We start from the raw sequence: 13,615 nt of genomic DNA on the forward strand, positions 1-13,615 counted from the left end.
AATTATGAAATTATTTCCTAATTTCTCATAATTAATTAATTAACTTCCTTAATTAACGGTGCAGGTTCTTACACTTATCCACACATTACTTCTTATTTTAAATATTTAAATAATTTTGAAAATCACAATTTTAAATAAGAAATATTAAAATACATAAATAACTAACAAAATTTTTCAAAATAAAAAAATTATATCCCTACCAAATAAATTTTTAAAAAGTAAGTTTAAAATTGATTGTCAATATTTATGGTCATTGCTATTGATAATGGTTGATGGTGGTGGCTGATAGCAATAGGTGGTGGTGACGATGTCGATGATTACCAATTACAATTATGGTGGCTAGTGTGGATGGCAATGGCGATAATGAATGGTGCCTGTGGTTGGAAATGGCGGGGACTCGAGGTGGTGGTGGTAGGCGGTGACGAATAGTGACAACGACGATGGTGGTGGTGGTGGCCTATGGGGATTGTGGAGACGTCGATGGTGGTTGGTGGCAATTTTAAGGGCATTGGTGATTAGGATGGTGAGTGGTAGCTCATGGTGATGGCCGATAGCGATGAAAGTGGGTGTGTAATGGCTAATGGTGATAGCAACGAGTGGTAGAGATGATCGATGGGGCCAATGACGATGGCAGGGCTGACCCTCATGTGTCTTGTAAAGCTCATAAGAGAAGAGCAAAGTGCTATAATTGGGATGAGATGGATATCATGTCCAATCGCGGACATGATGAAATAAGCCAATAGAATAAATTTATTATATTTTGTTGGTTCACCAAACAATGGATAAAAATCATATATGATAATCTATCCTATCAGTTAGAACTTACAATGAACTTAAAACATCAAGACATACTTAACTTTTTAGCTAGAAAAACTTATATTAAATAGACACCACATAAGTTATTTTACAATGTTTTAAGTCTATCATGATATGCAATTATACATTTATAAAGACTGAAACAGTCATTATGCTCATATGAAATCGTACATATATTTTCGAAGAATAGGAGCTACGAGCTTTCTGTAAACGCTTTCCGAAGGATGAAAACTGTCCCAAAACACATACTCCAAAACATTTGGACACCGGGGAACCAAAAGGTTGCATAAGAATACTACCTCTACTGTGCCCGTGCCACAACACCCTCTGTTTCCGACTTTATAGCCTGCAGTGACAAGGAAACATTTTACAAGTTTATATAAGGAACTTTTTAAAAAATGCAACAGTTGAAGTGACGAATATGACTAAGCGTCAAAACATTTATGACATGCTTGAAACCAACGGAAAGTATTAGAAATGGTAATTCACTCGTAAGTTTGACCTAGTAACTTTGTCAAAACTAATTTTTTAACAAATGCTCGAGAATAAATGGTAACTATTAGGTCAAAATACATTTTCAATTTTTATATTGATACTTATTTTTAATTTAAATGTTGTGTAATATTTTTTTAATTTAATCTTTATACGTACAATCGTTTTTAATTTAATTTTCGCCATCTAGTGCTATCACTGTGTTATTCATTAAAGTTATACTATAATAAGTTATAAAAAATAAGTATATAGAAATAAAAAAAATACTATTCACTTAAATTTTTAAATTACTTCCTATATTTTATAATAATTTATGCTTATGACACAGTATTATAACAGTAATGAATAGTAGGAATGACAATGACAATATTTACACATATGAAAATTAAATAAAAAATAAGTGTACTTTGTTAAACACTATATATATATATATATATATAAAAGCCTAATTGCTATCAGCAAAGAGAATTGAAACTTGGAATTACCATAGTTTTGGTAGTTTACAATGATATCAAGGAGAGGGTTGTAAACATCAATGTAAACAATCCTGCTGTTGGGAAAATTTTGGTTAAGAGAATCCAGCTCATTTGACAATTTGCTGTTAAATAATTCTATTGCGTCGTTGTACTGTGCTACGCATTTTCTTTCTATTCCTCCAGCCGCGGTTCTCTGAAATGGCACACACCCAATTGGTGGAGCACTGAACACTCCAATCCTTCGTGCCCCTAATTGATAAATTTCCTTTCGATTGCATTGAAAAGGAAAAAAAAAAAATACATATAAGGTAATTAATCATTAGAACTATAGAAACGTGAATTTGCTTGTTTTGTGACGAGAAAAATATAGTTGCACAGATAAGTTTTTACACAGACTTGATATAATGTAATTAACCAATTTAAGCTGTAAATTCATGACACAGTGTATTTTAAATTTATTGGTTAACTCTATAGGTATTTATAAGTTAAGTATGTTTAATAAATGGCTAATAAAATATCCCCTATTAACTTGTGATTAAGGAGTTAAATCAAGGCTAAGGGTTAAGATTTATGAAAATATATTTAGTACTCCGTAATACTAAATATTAATACTGAAGGCTCGATATATCACTTATTAAAATTTAAAAATAATAATAATAATCCACCTATTAATATTTATTTTATCATTTGCTTTAAGGTTAATATTACCCGACTCCTATTTATTTTTTATTTTAAGTATAAAGAACTAATTCAGCCCAAAAACTTAAGCCAATGAGTTAGGTTACATTAATAGTTTTATATATCTTTACTTCTCGAGTACGCCCCTCACACGAGAGTTCACTGAACTTGAAGGGTGGATAATACACAGAAATTTCACAAGAGAAAGTGGAAGGCAGTGAGGATCGAACCCGTGACACCGAGACTCTGATATCATGTAAAGAATCAATTCAATCCAAAAGCTTAAGCTAATGAGTGATGCTACATTAATAATTTTATATATCTCTAACGTTAAATAATACATTACCATATTATAGGAATATTGAAAATATAAAAATGTGCTGGTGAGAGATGAAGCTTAACCATACCTTCAAGAAATTAGAAGCTGATCTGACCATAAGGTCAGTGTAAGAAGGAACATCATATTGCAGTTGTCTAACACGAGACAAGAAGTAGGTGTTGGAAATGTCGTTGCTGCCTAATACCAAAAAAAAAAGACTGTTGGCTAAGATGAAGTTTGTTCTGTCCTCTCCAACAAGTCCTTTTAACTTCCCTATGTATTCTTTGAACAGGTCTAGTTGACCGGATAAAGGTATAGCCGACTGATTATAACAATGTAACAAAGTTACAAAAAAGGAATGCTAAAATGAAAAAAATAAAATACAAAATATTACCATACTTTTGGAGAAATTAAATTTGAAGTTTGAAAATATGTACCGCTAATTGTGATGTCAAAGGATCGTATCCGGCGCCACCGGACGCAAAGCACACACCAGTGGCCAAATCACTAGATTTAAGATTTGGATCCAAGTATGCTGGTAGAAGCTCCTTGATGCCTAATTCTTCAACTGATACAACACAAAAATTGAATTATACTAATTAAAGCTAATAGATGACCCCATTTGTATGCGGTGTTATTAAATCTGACTCGACCCGACCCGACCCGACCGGGTTGATCTGAAAATCAGTGAATCGATGACCTAATTGGTTTGGGTTAGCCAACGGATCGGTCATACAACTGACCATGTGAGAACACATTTGACTCCGTTGGTTTTTATCAAAATTGATGATCCATTCTGATTTTATTAAGCAATGACCAAATGCAAAATCTCTAAGTTGCAGTGCACCATTTTCAATTCACAAATGCACATGTCAATCACACCAAAAACAAAACACGATTAAACATTTAAAGTTAAGAAAAATGAAATTGAAATGAAAAATGAAAATACTATGTAAGTTGGATTGAAATTTGAAAGCATAGAAGACAAGAAGGAGAGCTAATTTGATATTTGAAAAGTGATATTAATTTTATTTTTTAATAATGACCCTATAGATAATTCGTTTTTTCTGTATTTAGGGAGAGTTTAAGCCCGAAAAATAAATTACAAAAATACAAGAGTTCTATAATTATGAAAAACAAATAAATTCTCATTCAATAAATTAATAGTTTGAGGAGGAGCCTAGTTGAAGATGATAAGATGATCTTCCATGCCCAAGGCCTGATTTCTCAAATTAATCCTTGTATTTGTTGCTAGACATAATTTTGGATAATTCTAAATAGACATAATTATAGATTTTGTTAGACAATATAGAAATTACTACGAAGGAATTTTAAATATAAAATATAAATTTATATATTTTTATGTGGATCATGCAATTCAATTAATGACCCACAAATTAAACTAATGATACACTGACTACGTAGACGGAGTCGAATTTAATAATACCGTTGATATGACTTTAATTTCATTTGACCAAAGAAAAAAGCAACTTCAAATCACATTAATTCTTTTGGCAACATAAACAGGCCTAGGCCCATTAAATTACATCAGTTATACCTACGTACAAATAAATGATTAAATATTTGTATAAAAGTAAAAACTGAAGCTTAAAATTGCCAATTAAACTCTTTTTTGTTAACATGAAAAGGCACTTTATGTAGAACTAGTTACTAGTAGACCCAAAGATTTAGTGAAATAACTGTAAATAGGGGGAAAAGTGTATTTAAAAGTTAATAGTAAAAAAAAACTTATCACTTTTGTTCTCTTATAGTAACAACTTTGTAAGATTCAATTGGATGAAATTTTTTTCATAGAACTTAGCACTCACCCATTAACAATAGAAAAATATTCCTCGTATAACTGCATTTATTTCACTATTATTTTATGAATTTTATAAGAGTTATGTTGTAGGAAAAATGATTGTGTAATGTTATAGAGATTCGTTTTGCGTGCTGTAATTTTTTTTTCTTCAAAAAGTGTGGACTCCACAAAATATTGTGTGTGTAGAAAAATTTGTTGTGTGACGATTAAATGATAAATACAAACTTCTTATTTTATTGGTATTGCCATGAGCTCCCTTTTTTTTTAAAATTGAAGTCCCACTTAGTTCCACACTTCCCATTCGTCTTAGGTAGCATATTAGGACACGGGTAATTAAGAAAAAGAGCATACCTATAAGGTCTGATGGAACCTTTCCGTTTCCAAATCGACCAGTTGGGATCCCTCCTTCAAAATCTTGACCATATGGTGGGAAGTTGCACCGAGCAGTTGTTAGCAAGTTGTTGTTGTTGTTGCCCGTATCCATGATCGAATCTCCAAACACTAACACTGCTGGGACTGAAACATTTGGTGGCAATTTCACCACAGCCTTTGTTTTGCACGAAACAAATAATAATAATAATATGAAACGAAGCAATAAAGAAGGAAGAAAGTAAGGAGAAGAAAAAGAAGGGAGCTTCCTAAAAGAGATGTGATTCATAATATCTAAACTGCTCTAGTTTGTTTAGCTTTTTGGTTGTGCTTCTTCCTTTTCTGGAATGTGAACGATATGTGATTCATTCAGATCTTATATGTAATCAGCTCGGCATTCGAGAGCTATACCAAAATATCAGAGCGTACGAATCCTCATTTATTGCAAACGATTCCACCACCGACTTGTGAGTGTATTGACAAGTCAATTCAAATAAAGACTGTAAAAGCACTACTAAAAGGATCTTAGCACCATGGTTTACTGTACGTATGATTTGTTAAAAGTTACGATATTATTAATCTCACGTTATAGAAGATAAGTTATTTCATGTCATAGAAATAAATTTGTGAATTTTATCATCTAAAAAATAAATAAAAATAAAAAAGTGGCACAATTATCGAAGGGTGTGTAGGAGAGAAAGTTATCACATGTAACATAAGAGTAGTTTTTTTCTTAAAACATAAATGAATGTACGGTAAAAAATGATTTTTCATTTGATTTTTAGGATATTATTAGTATTTGATAAAAAAAAAATCTCAAATCATAATATAAGATTTAAAATTCTTGTTGTTCGGTAAAGTAAATTAGGTTACCAAGAATATATATATATATATATATATATATATATATATATATATATATAAGGAATTTTTGTTCACGGGGACATAACCAATAAGTATACTAACAAATATATATGTCTTGAAGTAGGTCTCCCATTGTGAGCAGTGATGTGCTCCTAAACATTGTGTTCATGCAAAAGTTTCTCATCTACCTAACCCTGGCTTCATTATGTTGAGGAAAGAAATGAAAATAGAAGCTAGAGATGAAAAATATGAAATATGGATGAATGCACAGGATTTATACGTAAAAATTTATACATGTGAATATATTAGTATTACAACAATAGATATGTATACTAATTATTTAGGAAATTGTTAGTAACCTAGAAAATTGTTAGAGACTTATTGTATGAATAGTGACCTAGGATATACTTCTGCGACATGGTTAGTGACTTATAACATATTTAGTGGCTTTAAACATGATTAGTGACTTAAATTATGACTAATGACTTAGGACAATTATAGTGAATAATAATATATGCGTAGGAATTTTATTCACACTTAATAATTTATATTATGCATAGATACTTTTAAGATGCCTATTAATTTTGATCTTAGTTAATCTAATTTATTCTGTGTAGTGATTTAGGACATACATAACAAATTTATTATGCATAGTGATTTTGCATTAAAAATAATAAATTTTGTATGCCTATTTTATTTGTAATTTAATATATTTTTAAATCTTGTATTAGACATGTAAATTATATGCAATCAAATAAATTATAACAATATGTTTGTAAATTTATTATGGCTAAGTCATCTTCATCTGAGTCTCCTCGGTCTTTATCTGAGCATGAGCTTGAGCCTACCGATCCCACCACACATATTCTTCCTTGACCATTCTACTAGAACAACTCTATGAAATCTTTCCTTAACTGGTTAAAGAATTCTTCCATTACCATATCCACGTCTTCATCATCCACAACTTGCAAACTAATGTATTGTTCTTTGGACCATAATCTTGCCGTGACCAGAGTGATAGATTGCTTACCTTCGAGACCTAATTTTTGACAGATTTTCTGATGCAGTTCGTCAATTGTTGAGTTGTGTTTGATACGTGTTGATATTTTCTCGCCTTCAAAAACTACATCACGTCAGCCTTCTACTTTCCTACCATTATAATATAGAACAATATGAAAATAATCAGAATGCGAACTCATTTATAAATATATAAACAAAAAATGCAAAAGAGAGTATGAATAAGGAAGTCATAATGTATCTACGAGTATGGGTTTATGATGAACATGAGATGTGAAGAGTGTGGAGAGGATAGGGGTTTAAATAGGGGACAACTAAGCCAATCGCGTTCAAAATTGGACAAGTAAGGGGAGTGGTAATGCCTTCAGCAGGGTACAACTGGTGCTGGGTCGCGCCCAAAACTGGTCGCTCCCAAAATGAGGCGCGACCCAGCACCAGTTGCGTCCTATTTGAGGCGTGACCAGTCGCGCTGGATGCTATAAATTCGTAAATTGGTTTCAAATTGCTACGTTTTCGTAATTTATTATTTTGAGAATAATATTTAAAAAATTTTGCTTTATTTATCAATATACGCGGGTATAATATGATCCTTGAGCTATTGTACAACATATTTTACAACTATTAGTTGTAGACTATTTTAGATCAATTTTCCATCACATATCTTTATTATATAAATATTACTTCTCCTTCTTGTCATTTACACAAAATTATCTAAGAAAAGAAAAAACGTTGAAGGACAATCAACACATTTAAATTTATTTGCATCTTAAGTGGGTCTAATTCGAAATGATGAGGGAAGAAAAAGAACTTGCTCAAAAGAACTTGATTATACGAGTGTCGCATGCAACTGAATTGAACGTATAAACCTTAAATAAAAACAATTCCCCAATATGACTTAATATAAAGTGACTTTAATACCAATTGATAGATTTTAAATGCTAAAATTTATGGAGAAGACTATCATATTTATCATATTGGATCATTGAAGAGCATAAACCAAATGAAACCCTACCTACCTCTATTGCAATGGCTTGATCTTTAACCTTTATTTTTTGATATCAATCGCCACATTCTCAATTTGTATATGGGTGCGTTTTTTCTATTGTTGATGTAAATTTTTTGTTGTTGCAAGAATCGATTACAACTACGTACTATGCATAATACATAGTTATAATAATAAAGTTATTTTTTCTCTCTTCCTACACATTGTCGGCTGACGTGACGGAGAGAGAAAAATAATTTTACCATTATAACTATGTACTACCTGTAGTACATACTTAAAATTAGTTGCTGCAGAAAAAAAATTGTGCAATGAAAGGAGAAGTAGATTTTCCTTCTTATATATTGTCAAGTTCGATTATATAGTTTTCATTATTTGCTTTAATATTTTTTTTGCAGGTACAAGTAAAAAGTTAATTTCTGATTTTACTTCTTCGTTTTCATTTAAGGTTTTTGGTTGGTTATTATGCGTGAGCCCGACATATCATTTTGCGTGGGCAATATTTATATTTTAAATTGTTTAGAAGACTTATATGTTGTTTATGGATCATACAATAGGCCCATGTTATATAAAGCCCAATAATAAGAAATGATAGTAATGAGCATAGATATGGGCCCTCTAAAGAGCCAATGCAGGCCCAGGATGCTCATACTATAGGTAAAACCTATAAATAAGAGGTAAAACTCATAGGAAGGTACTACTTTCTCTCTTACTGTTATGTTGTCACTGTATATACACATTACCCCTTTGGTTATCGCTGGTAACCTTAATATACAGTGAAAGGTATCTAGTCCATTGATATTCAAGAAAGCCAATATAGATCCAAGATTAATAATCGCAGTCTCTTTAACTAGACATCTCAGTCCCTAAGATAGAACATTGGAGCCAGATATGGTGAATACAAGAAGTAACAGCCACTTGCCACCGCCTGCAAATCCCGCTTTGATGGATATAGACCAGCCTCCCAACTACCCAGTTGGTAATAATACAATCGATCATAATGCAGTGCATGTCGACGAGGCTGTTTCAGACATTGCATCCACACCCCTAAACTGCAGCGATAGCTAGATTTGGGTTACTAGGCTCCAGGTCAGCCTGCCCCTATCTCTTTTCTACCTCCAGGTCAACAACCTACCATAGAGGATACAGATAACCACATCGCGTATACTACTCTCAATGCGATCTTACGACAAATGGATGAAATGGAAAACTGCAATAATCTCCAGAGATAGGAGGATGCTCGAAGGATCTTAGAACTTGAAGATCAGCTGCATGCTAGGAGGATCCAGGAGTTAGAAGAGCGATTGCGCCAGAATCAGATCCGAGATTGTAACGCCCTGTGTGCATCTGGTGTATTAAACATATAAATAGTAATAGGCACAACTCTGATAAATGCGGAAGCTAAAAATTTTAATTATGAATTTTATCATATTAACTCAGTGAATCTTTTTCAAAAACTGCATGTATGTAAATTGTAATAAATAACTAAACTGAATAACCTCATACCATAAATAGTGTATCAAGTCATGGAACTACAACACGTAGACCAGACAAATCCAGATGCAATAATACAACTCCAGAACCAATAAACACAAATTATTCAAATGTGGCATGGACAACCCTCATGCTCACCAAATAAAATGATATAGTCAAATCATGTCTTAAGTACAATAGCCATATATAAATAACAAGGCATAATGATATCTATCTATAGAAACAAGGAAGCATGCATAATATCAGCTCAACTCTGACCTCATACCACCAGAAGTCTCAACCTCATAAGTACCTGTACCTAAAAATGTGCCCCACACGCGGTGAGATCTCTAACAGATATCTCACTAAGACAAGCGATCCTCAAAGACTCTTCCACCCCAAGCTCACTTACAAATATATATAATAAGTTATAAACACTAAATACAATGCATGTTCATGTTAAAGCAATATAATTGAGAAAATATATCTAAATCCTCATAAAATCATGTACCATAGTTCATATCTCATGTGATGTATGCAAGTGTGGTTCAACTGGCCAAAGAACAGGATAGAATTTACACACGTCTACGACCTACGTAAATATGAGGGTCGCTGCCTCATGCCTTACACACCAAGGTCGCTGCATGTTCGTGTGAGTACTCAACATCACATCCATACATTACATCAACATGAATATCCACATATCTCAGATAAATAACAATGCACACATCATTTTCATTAAAGCATACCATGCACGTAAACCACCCTCCCATGGAGGTCGGTAGAACAAGCAACAGATCAATCCGAGGACCCAAAGCTTACCTGTCAAGCTACACCCTCCCTCACGACTTGGTGTCCAAAAGGTCACAAGTAATAGCAGTGTCCAGCAAGGTCACAGATCCAATGATCAAGACAGAGAAAAGGAGTTGTCTTAGAGCTCTCTACACCATCCTACAACTTTATCACCATAAGGCCATGAATTTGGTTCACAAGAAAGGTTCTTTCCTCCACAAAATGGTTTCTTGAAGCATCAAATGCAAGGAAAATGGCTTCCACACCACTAACCCAAGAAGTCAGCCAACTAACCTCTCAAAACAGTGGGTTACTCTCAAGTGTTCACAAGGTGGAAAAGGAAGAATCAAGAGTAAAAATGGTGTCTTTAGGGTTTTCCTTGCATAGAAGGCTATGGAATTATGTGGGAGAAGGTGGCAGCCACGAGACCAAGGAATGCACCTACGTAGAATGACAAAATCTGACCTAGGGTCTTGTGCACATTTTCTATTTATAGGTGCACTCACTTAATCCATCGGTATTTGTTCTAATAGTTCTACTAATTATTTTTCTTCCAAACTTCATATTCTTAACCTAGATATTTTTCTAGGAATTATCATATTTTTATTATAATATATTTGGAACACTCCATTGGTACGCGTTTATACTGCGAAGTAAAGCCGGTATCTGCACTTTTCATCAGAAAAACGATTTAAGCATTATTTAACCTTCTAAATAATTATCTTATCATAATTATGCATAATCTTTATCAAATCCATGCACCAGCATCGATAATATTATTTAATTAATTATTTAGCGGTACAGGTTCTTACAAAGATTATACCCGAGATGCCAACAACAATGTTCAGTACGAGGCCATAAATGCTAATGCGGCGAATGACCATATCAGACTTGGAGGTAATCGAGGCCGAGGTTCAGGTGATCAAAACCAAATGGTGAATATAGGAAGATATCACATTGATGAAAGAGCCGAAAATATAGAATAAAACCGAGATATCCATGTTCAAGGTCGTGCTAAAGCGGGTACATATAAAAGAAAGTACAGCAAGGGATACTACAACAATAGTCCTTTCTCGAACGAGATCGTAAACTTGCATTTCCCAAAAGAATTTGGTTTGGAACATATGCCGAAGTACGATGGAAGTCAGGACTCACAGGTTCAAATAGACACTTTTGACACGGATATGTATATAAGGGAAATTGATAAGCCTCTTATTTCCCGCATATTCGCAACAACTCTGACCAGAGCCGGGCAAATGTGGTTCTCCACATTGCCGGCAAACTCAATTGGGTCATTCGAGGAAATTGAAGATAAGTTTCTATTGAACTTCGCTACAAGAAATAAGCATCCAAAGCCCAAGTTCGCTCTTAGAAAGATTAAATAGCAACCATGCAAGATGCTTCAAAAATATTTAGATCGTTTCACGTCTGAAGCATTACAAGTTTTGGGATTACATAAGAATGTTCACGTGCACCTTATTGTATCTGGATTGGATGGCTTATCCAAATTGGCAAAATCAATTTACAAGGACCCTAATAAAATGCTGGCCGAGTTTAGAGCCCGATCACAGAAGTATCTAGAGTTGGAACATATGGAGATAGCAAATGTCCCGAGTAAAGAAAATAGGGGCCAAAGTCTACAAAGAAGGAATCCGGCCAAGAAAGAAAAAGAGCAACATGGAGGGCAAAGGCAACCAGACTTCCGAGGTAAAAACTCGGATGATAAATTCCATGTGGTAAGATACGATAAATATGCCACATTGAACGTACCTTGTAAGAACCCGCACCGTTAATTTAGGAATTTAAATTAATTAAGTGTGATTTTAGAAAATAATTCCATAATTGACCCTAATAATTATGAGAAGGCTTAAATAATTATGGTAAGTGATTAATAATGTTAAAAGTCGTTTTTTTACGAAAAGTGCAGATACCGATTCTGCCTCACGGTATAAATGTGTAACACCCCATGTATACCCAATTTGTTAACATGTCATCGTATGAAGCGTTGCTTAATTAAAAATGCGGAATAACTTTTTTTTCAATTATGACGTCATCATTATTAACCAAGTTGATTACTTAATCGCTTTCAAAATGTTGCCTGTATGTAATTGCAAATAAACAGCTAACTACATTGAATAACCTCATAATATAAATAAGTGAGTATCTAAATCACGAAACTACAACACGTAGTCCGGACCATATCCTGATACATTATACAACTCAGATAAACTCAAACATAACAGAAATCAATGTGGGATGGACAACCCCCATGCTTACCAAATAAGGCAACAAATCCCAACAGAGTCTCAAATCAAACAACATGATAATAAATAAATAGCATATTAGCATCCAAGCATATCATCGTAATCAGCATATAACTAACTCAGCTCCGGCCTCCTGCCGCCCAAGGTCTCAACTCCCGAGTTACCTGAACCTGAAATATGTGCACCAAACGTTATGTGAGATCTCTAAACAGAAATCTCAGTAAGACAAGAGGTCTGATGGGACGAAAATTCGTGCCCATCTAAGCCCATTTTGATCAGTTCCCTCACCTGACGAGCAACTTTAGCACTAAAAGCACATGTTTAATATCTTTTTGACAAAAACACAGTGGGGAACGGATGGTGACGTAAGTTGTAACACCCCATGTATACCCGGTTTGTTAACATGTCATCGTATTAAGCCACGCTTAATTAAAAATGCGGAATATCTTTTTCTTTTCAATTATGACGTCATTATCATTAGCCAAGTTGATTATTAAAATCCTCTTTCAAAATATTGTCTGTATGTAAATTGCAAAAGACAGCTAACTGAAATACCTCAATATATAATTAACAGTGAGTATCTAAAATCACGAAACTACAACACGTAGTCAAGACATAATCCTGATACATTATTACAACTCAAATCTAACTAAGACATAGTCAATCAATGTGGCATGGACAATCCCCATGCTCACCAAATAAGGCAATATAGCCAAACAAGGTCTCAACAACAATAGCAATATAATCATAAAGCTAACAACAAGTAGCAACAAGCATAATCCAGCATCCAAGCATAATCATCATATAAACAGCAATATCAGCTAAGCTCCGGCCTCCTGCCGCTAGAGGTCTCAACCCCCGCATTACCTGAACCTGAAATATGTGCCCCAAACATGGGGTGAGATCTCTAAACAGAAATCTCAGTAAGACAGGGGGTCTTTAAGGATCTTCCACCCCAAGCTCACTTACATGTGCAATATAAGTTCTAAAAGCAGTCATTCAATATAAGTTACAAACCAGTGCAATGCAACAGATAATCATGTCATGTGTGTTATAGCTATTCTACTGATCAGAGAAGTACAGGAATACGTCTATTACCCACATAGTACGCGCCCCAAGCCGTACCTGCCCACAGGGTTACAGCCCGTCTAGGCGAACACCACATACATATCATAAGGCATTTGGACTTAACAGCTCAATAGCATTTCAATAAAACAATATATGAAAACACAT

General features: G+C 33.8%; 1 protein-coding gene across 1 annotated transcript; it reads right to left on the reverse strand.

The window, feature by feature from the left end:
- Positions 1–971: 971 nt before the first annotated feature.
- LOC133298488 (GDSL esterase/lipase EXL3-like) lies at positions 972–13,131 on the reverse strand. Its single transcript, XM_061497781.1, has 6 exons — positions 13,112–13,131; positions 4,955–5,241; positions 3,219–3,349; positions 2,870–3,103; positions 1,794–2,049; positions 972–1,162 (listed from the first exon to the last, which is right to left on the reverse strand). Exons 1-6 carry the CDS (start codon positions 13,129–13,131, stop codon positions 972–974), a joined length of 1,119 nt encoding a protein of 372 aa, XP_061353765.1.
- Positions 13,132–13,615: the final 484 nt, after the last annotated feature.

The sequence above is a fragment of the Gastrolobium bilobum genome, unplaced genomic scaffold (genome assembly GCF_033153095.1).
Source record: "Gastrolobium bilobum isolate Gb01-03AN ecotype WA unplaced genomic scaffold, APGP_CSIRO_Gbil_v1 utg19833, whole genome shotgun sequence".
Taxonomy (NCBI): Eukaryota; Viridiplantae; Streptophyta; class Magnoliopsida; order Fabales; family Fabaceae; genus Gastrolobium; species Gastrolobium bilobum.

What these genes read in the sequence shown, in the direction of transcription:
- LOC133298488 (XM_061497781.1), bottom strand. Translation starts at nt 13,131, where the DNA reads ATGATTATATTGCTATTGTT. An exon ending in CTTTGACATCACAATTAGCG is followed by an intron (nt 3,104 to 3,218) that starts GTACATATTTTC and finishes TGTTATAATCAG; the next exon opens with TCGGCTATACCTTTATCCGG. An exon ending in CAGCTTCTAATTTCTTGAAG is followed by an intron (nt 2,050 to 2,869) that starts GTATGGTTAAGC and finishes TGCAATCGAAAG; the next exon opens with GAAATTTATCAATTAGGGGC.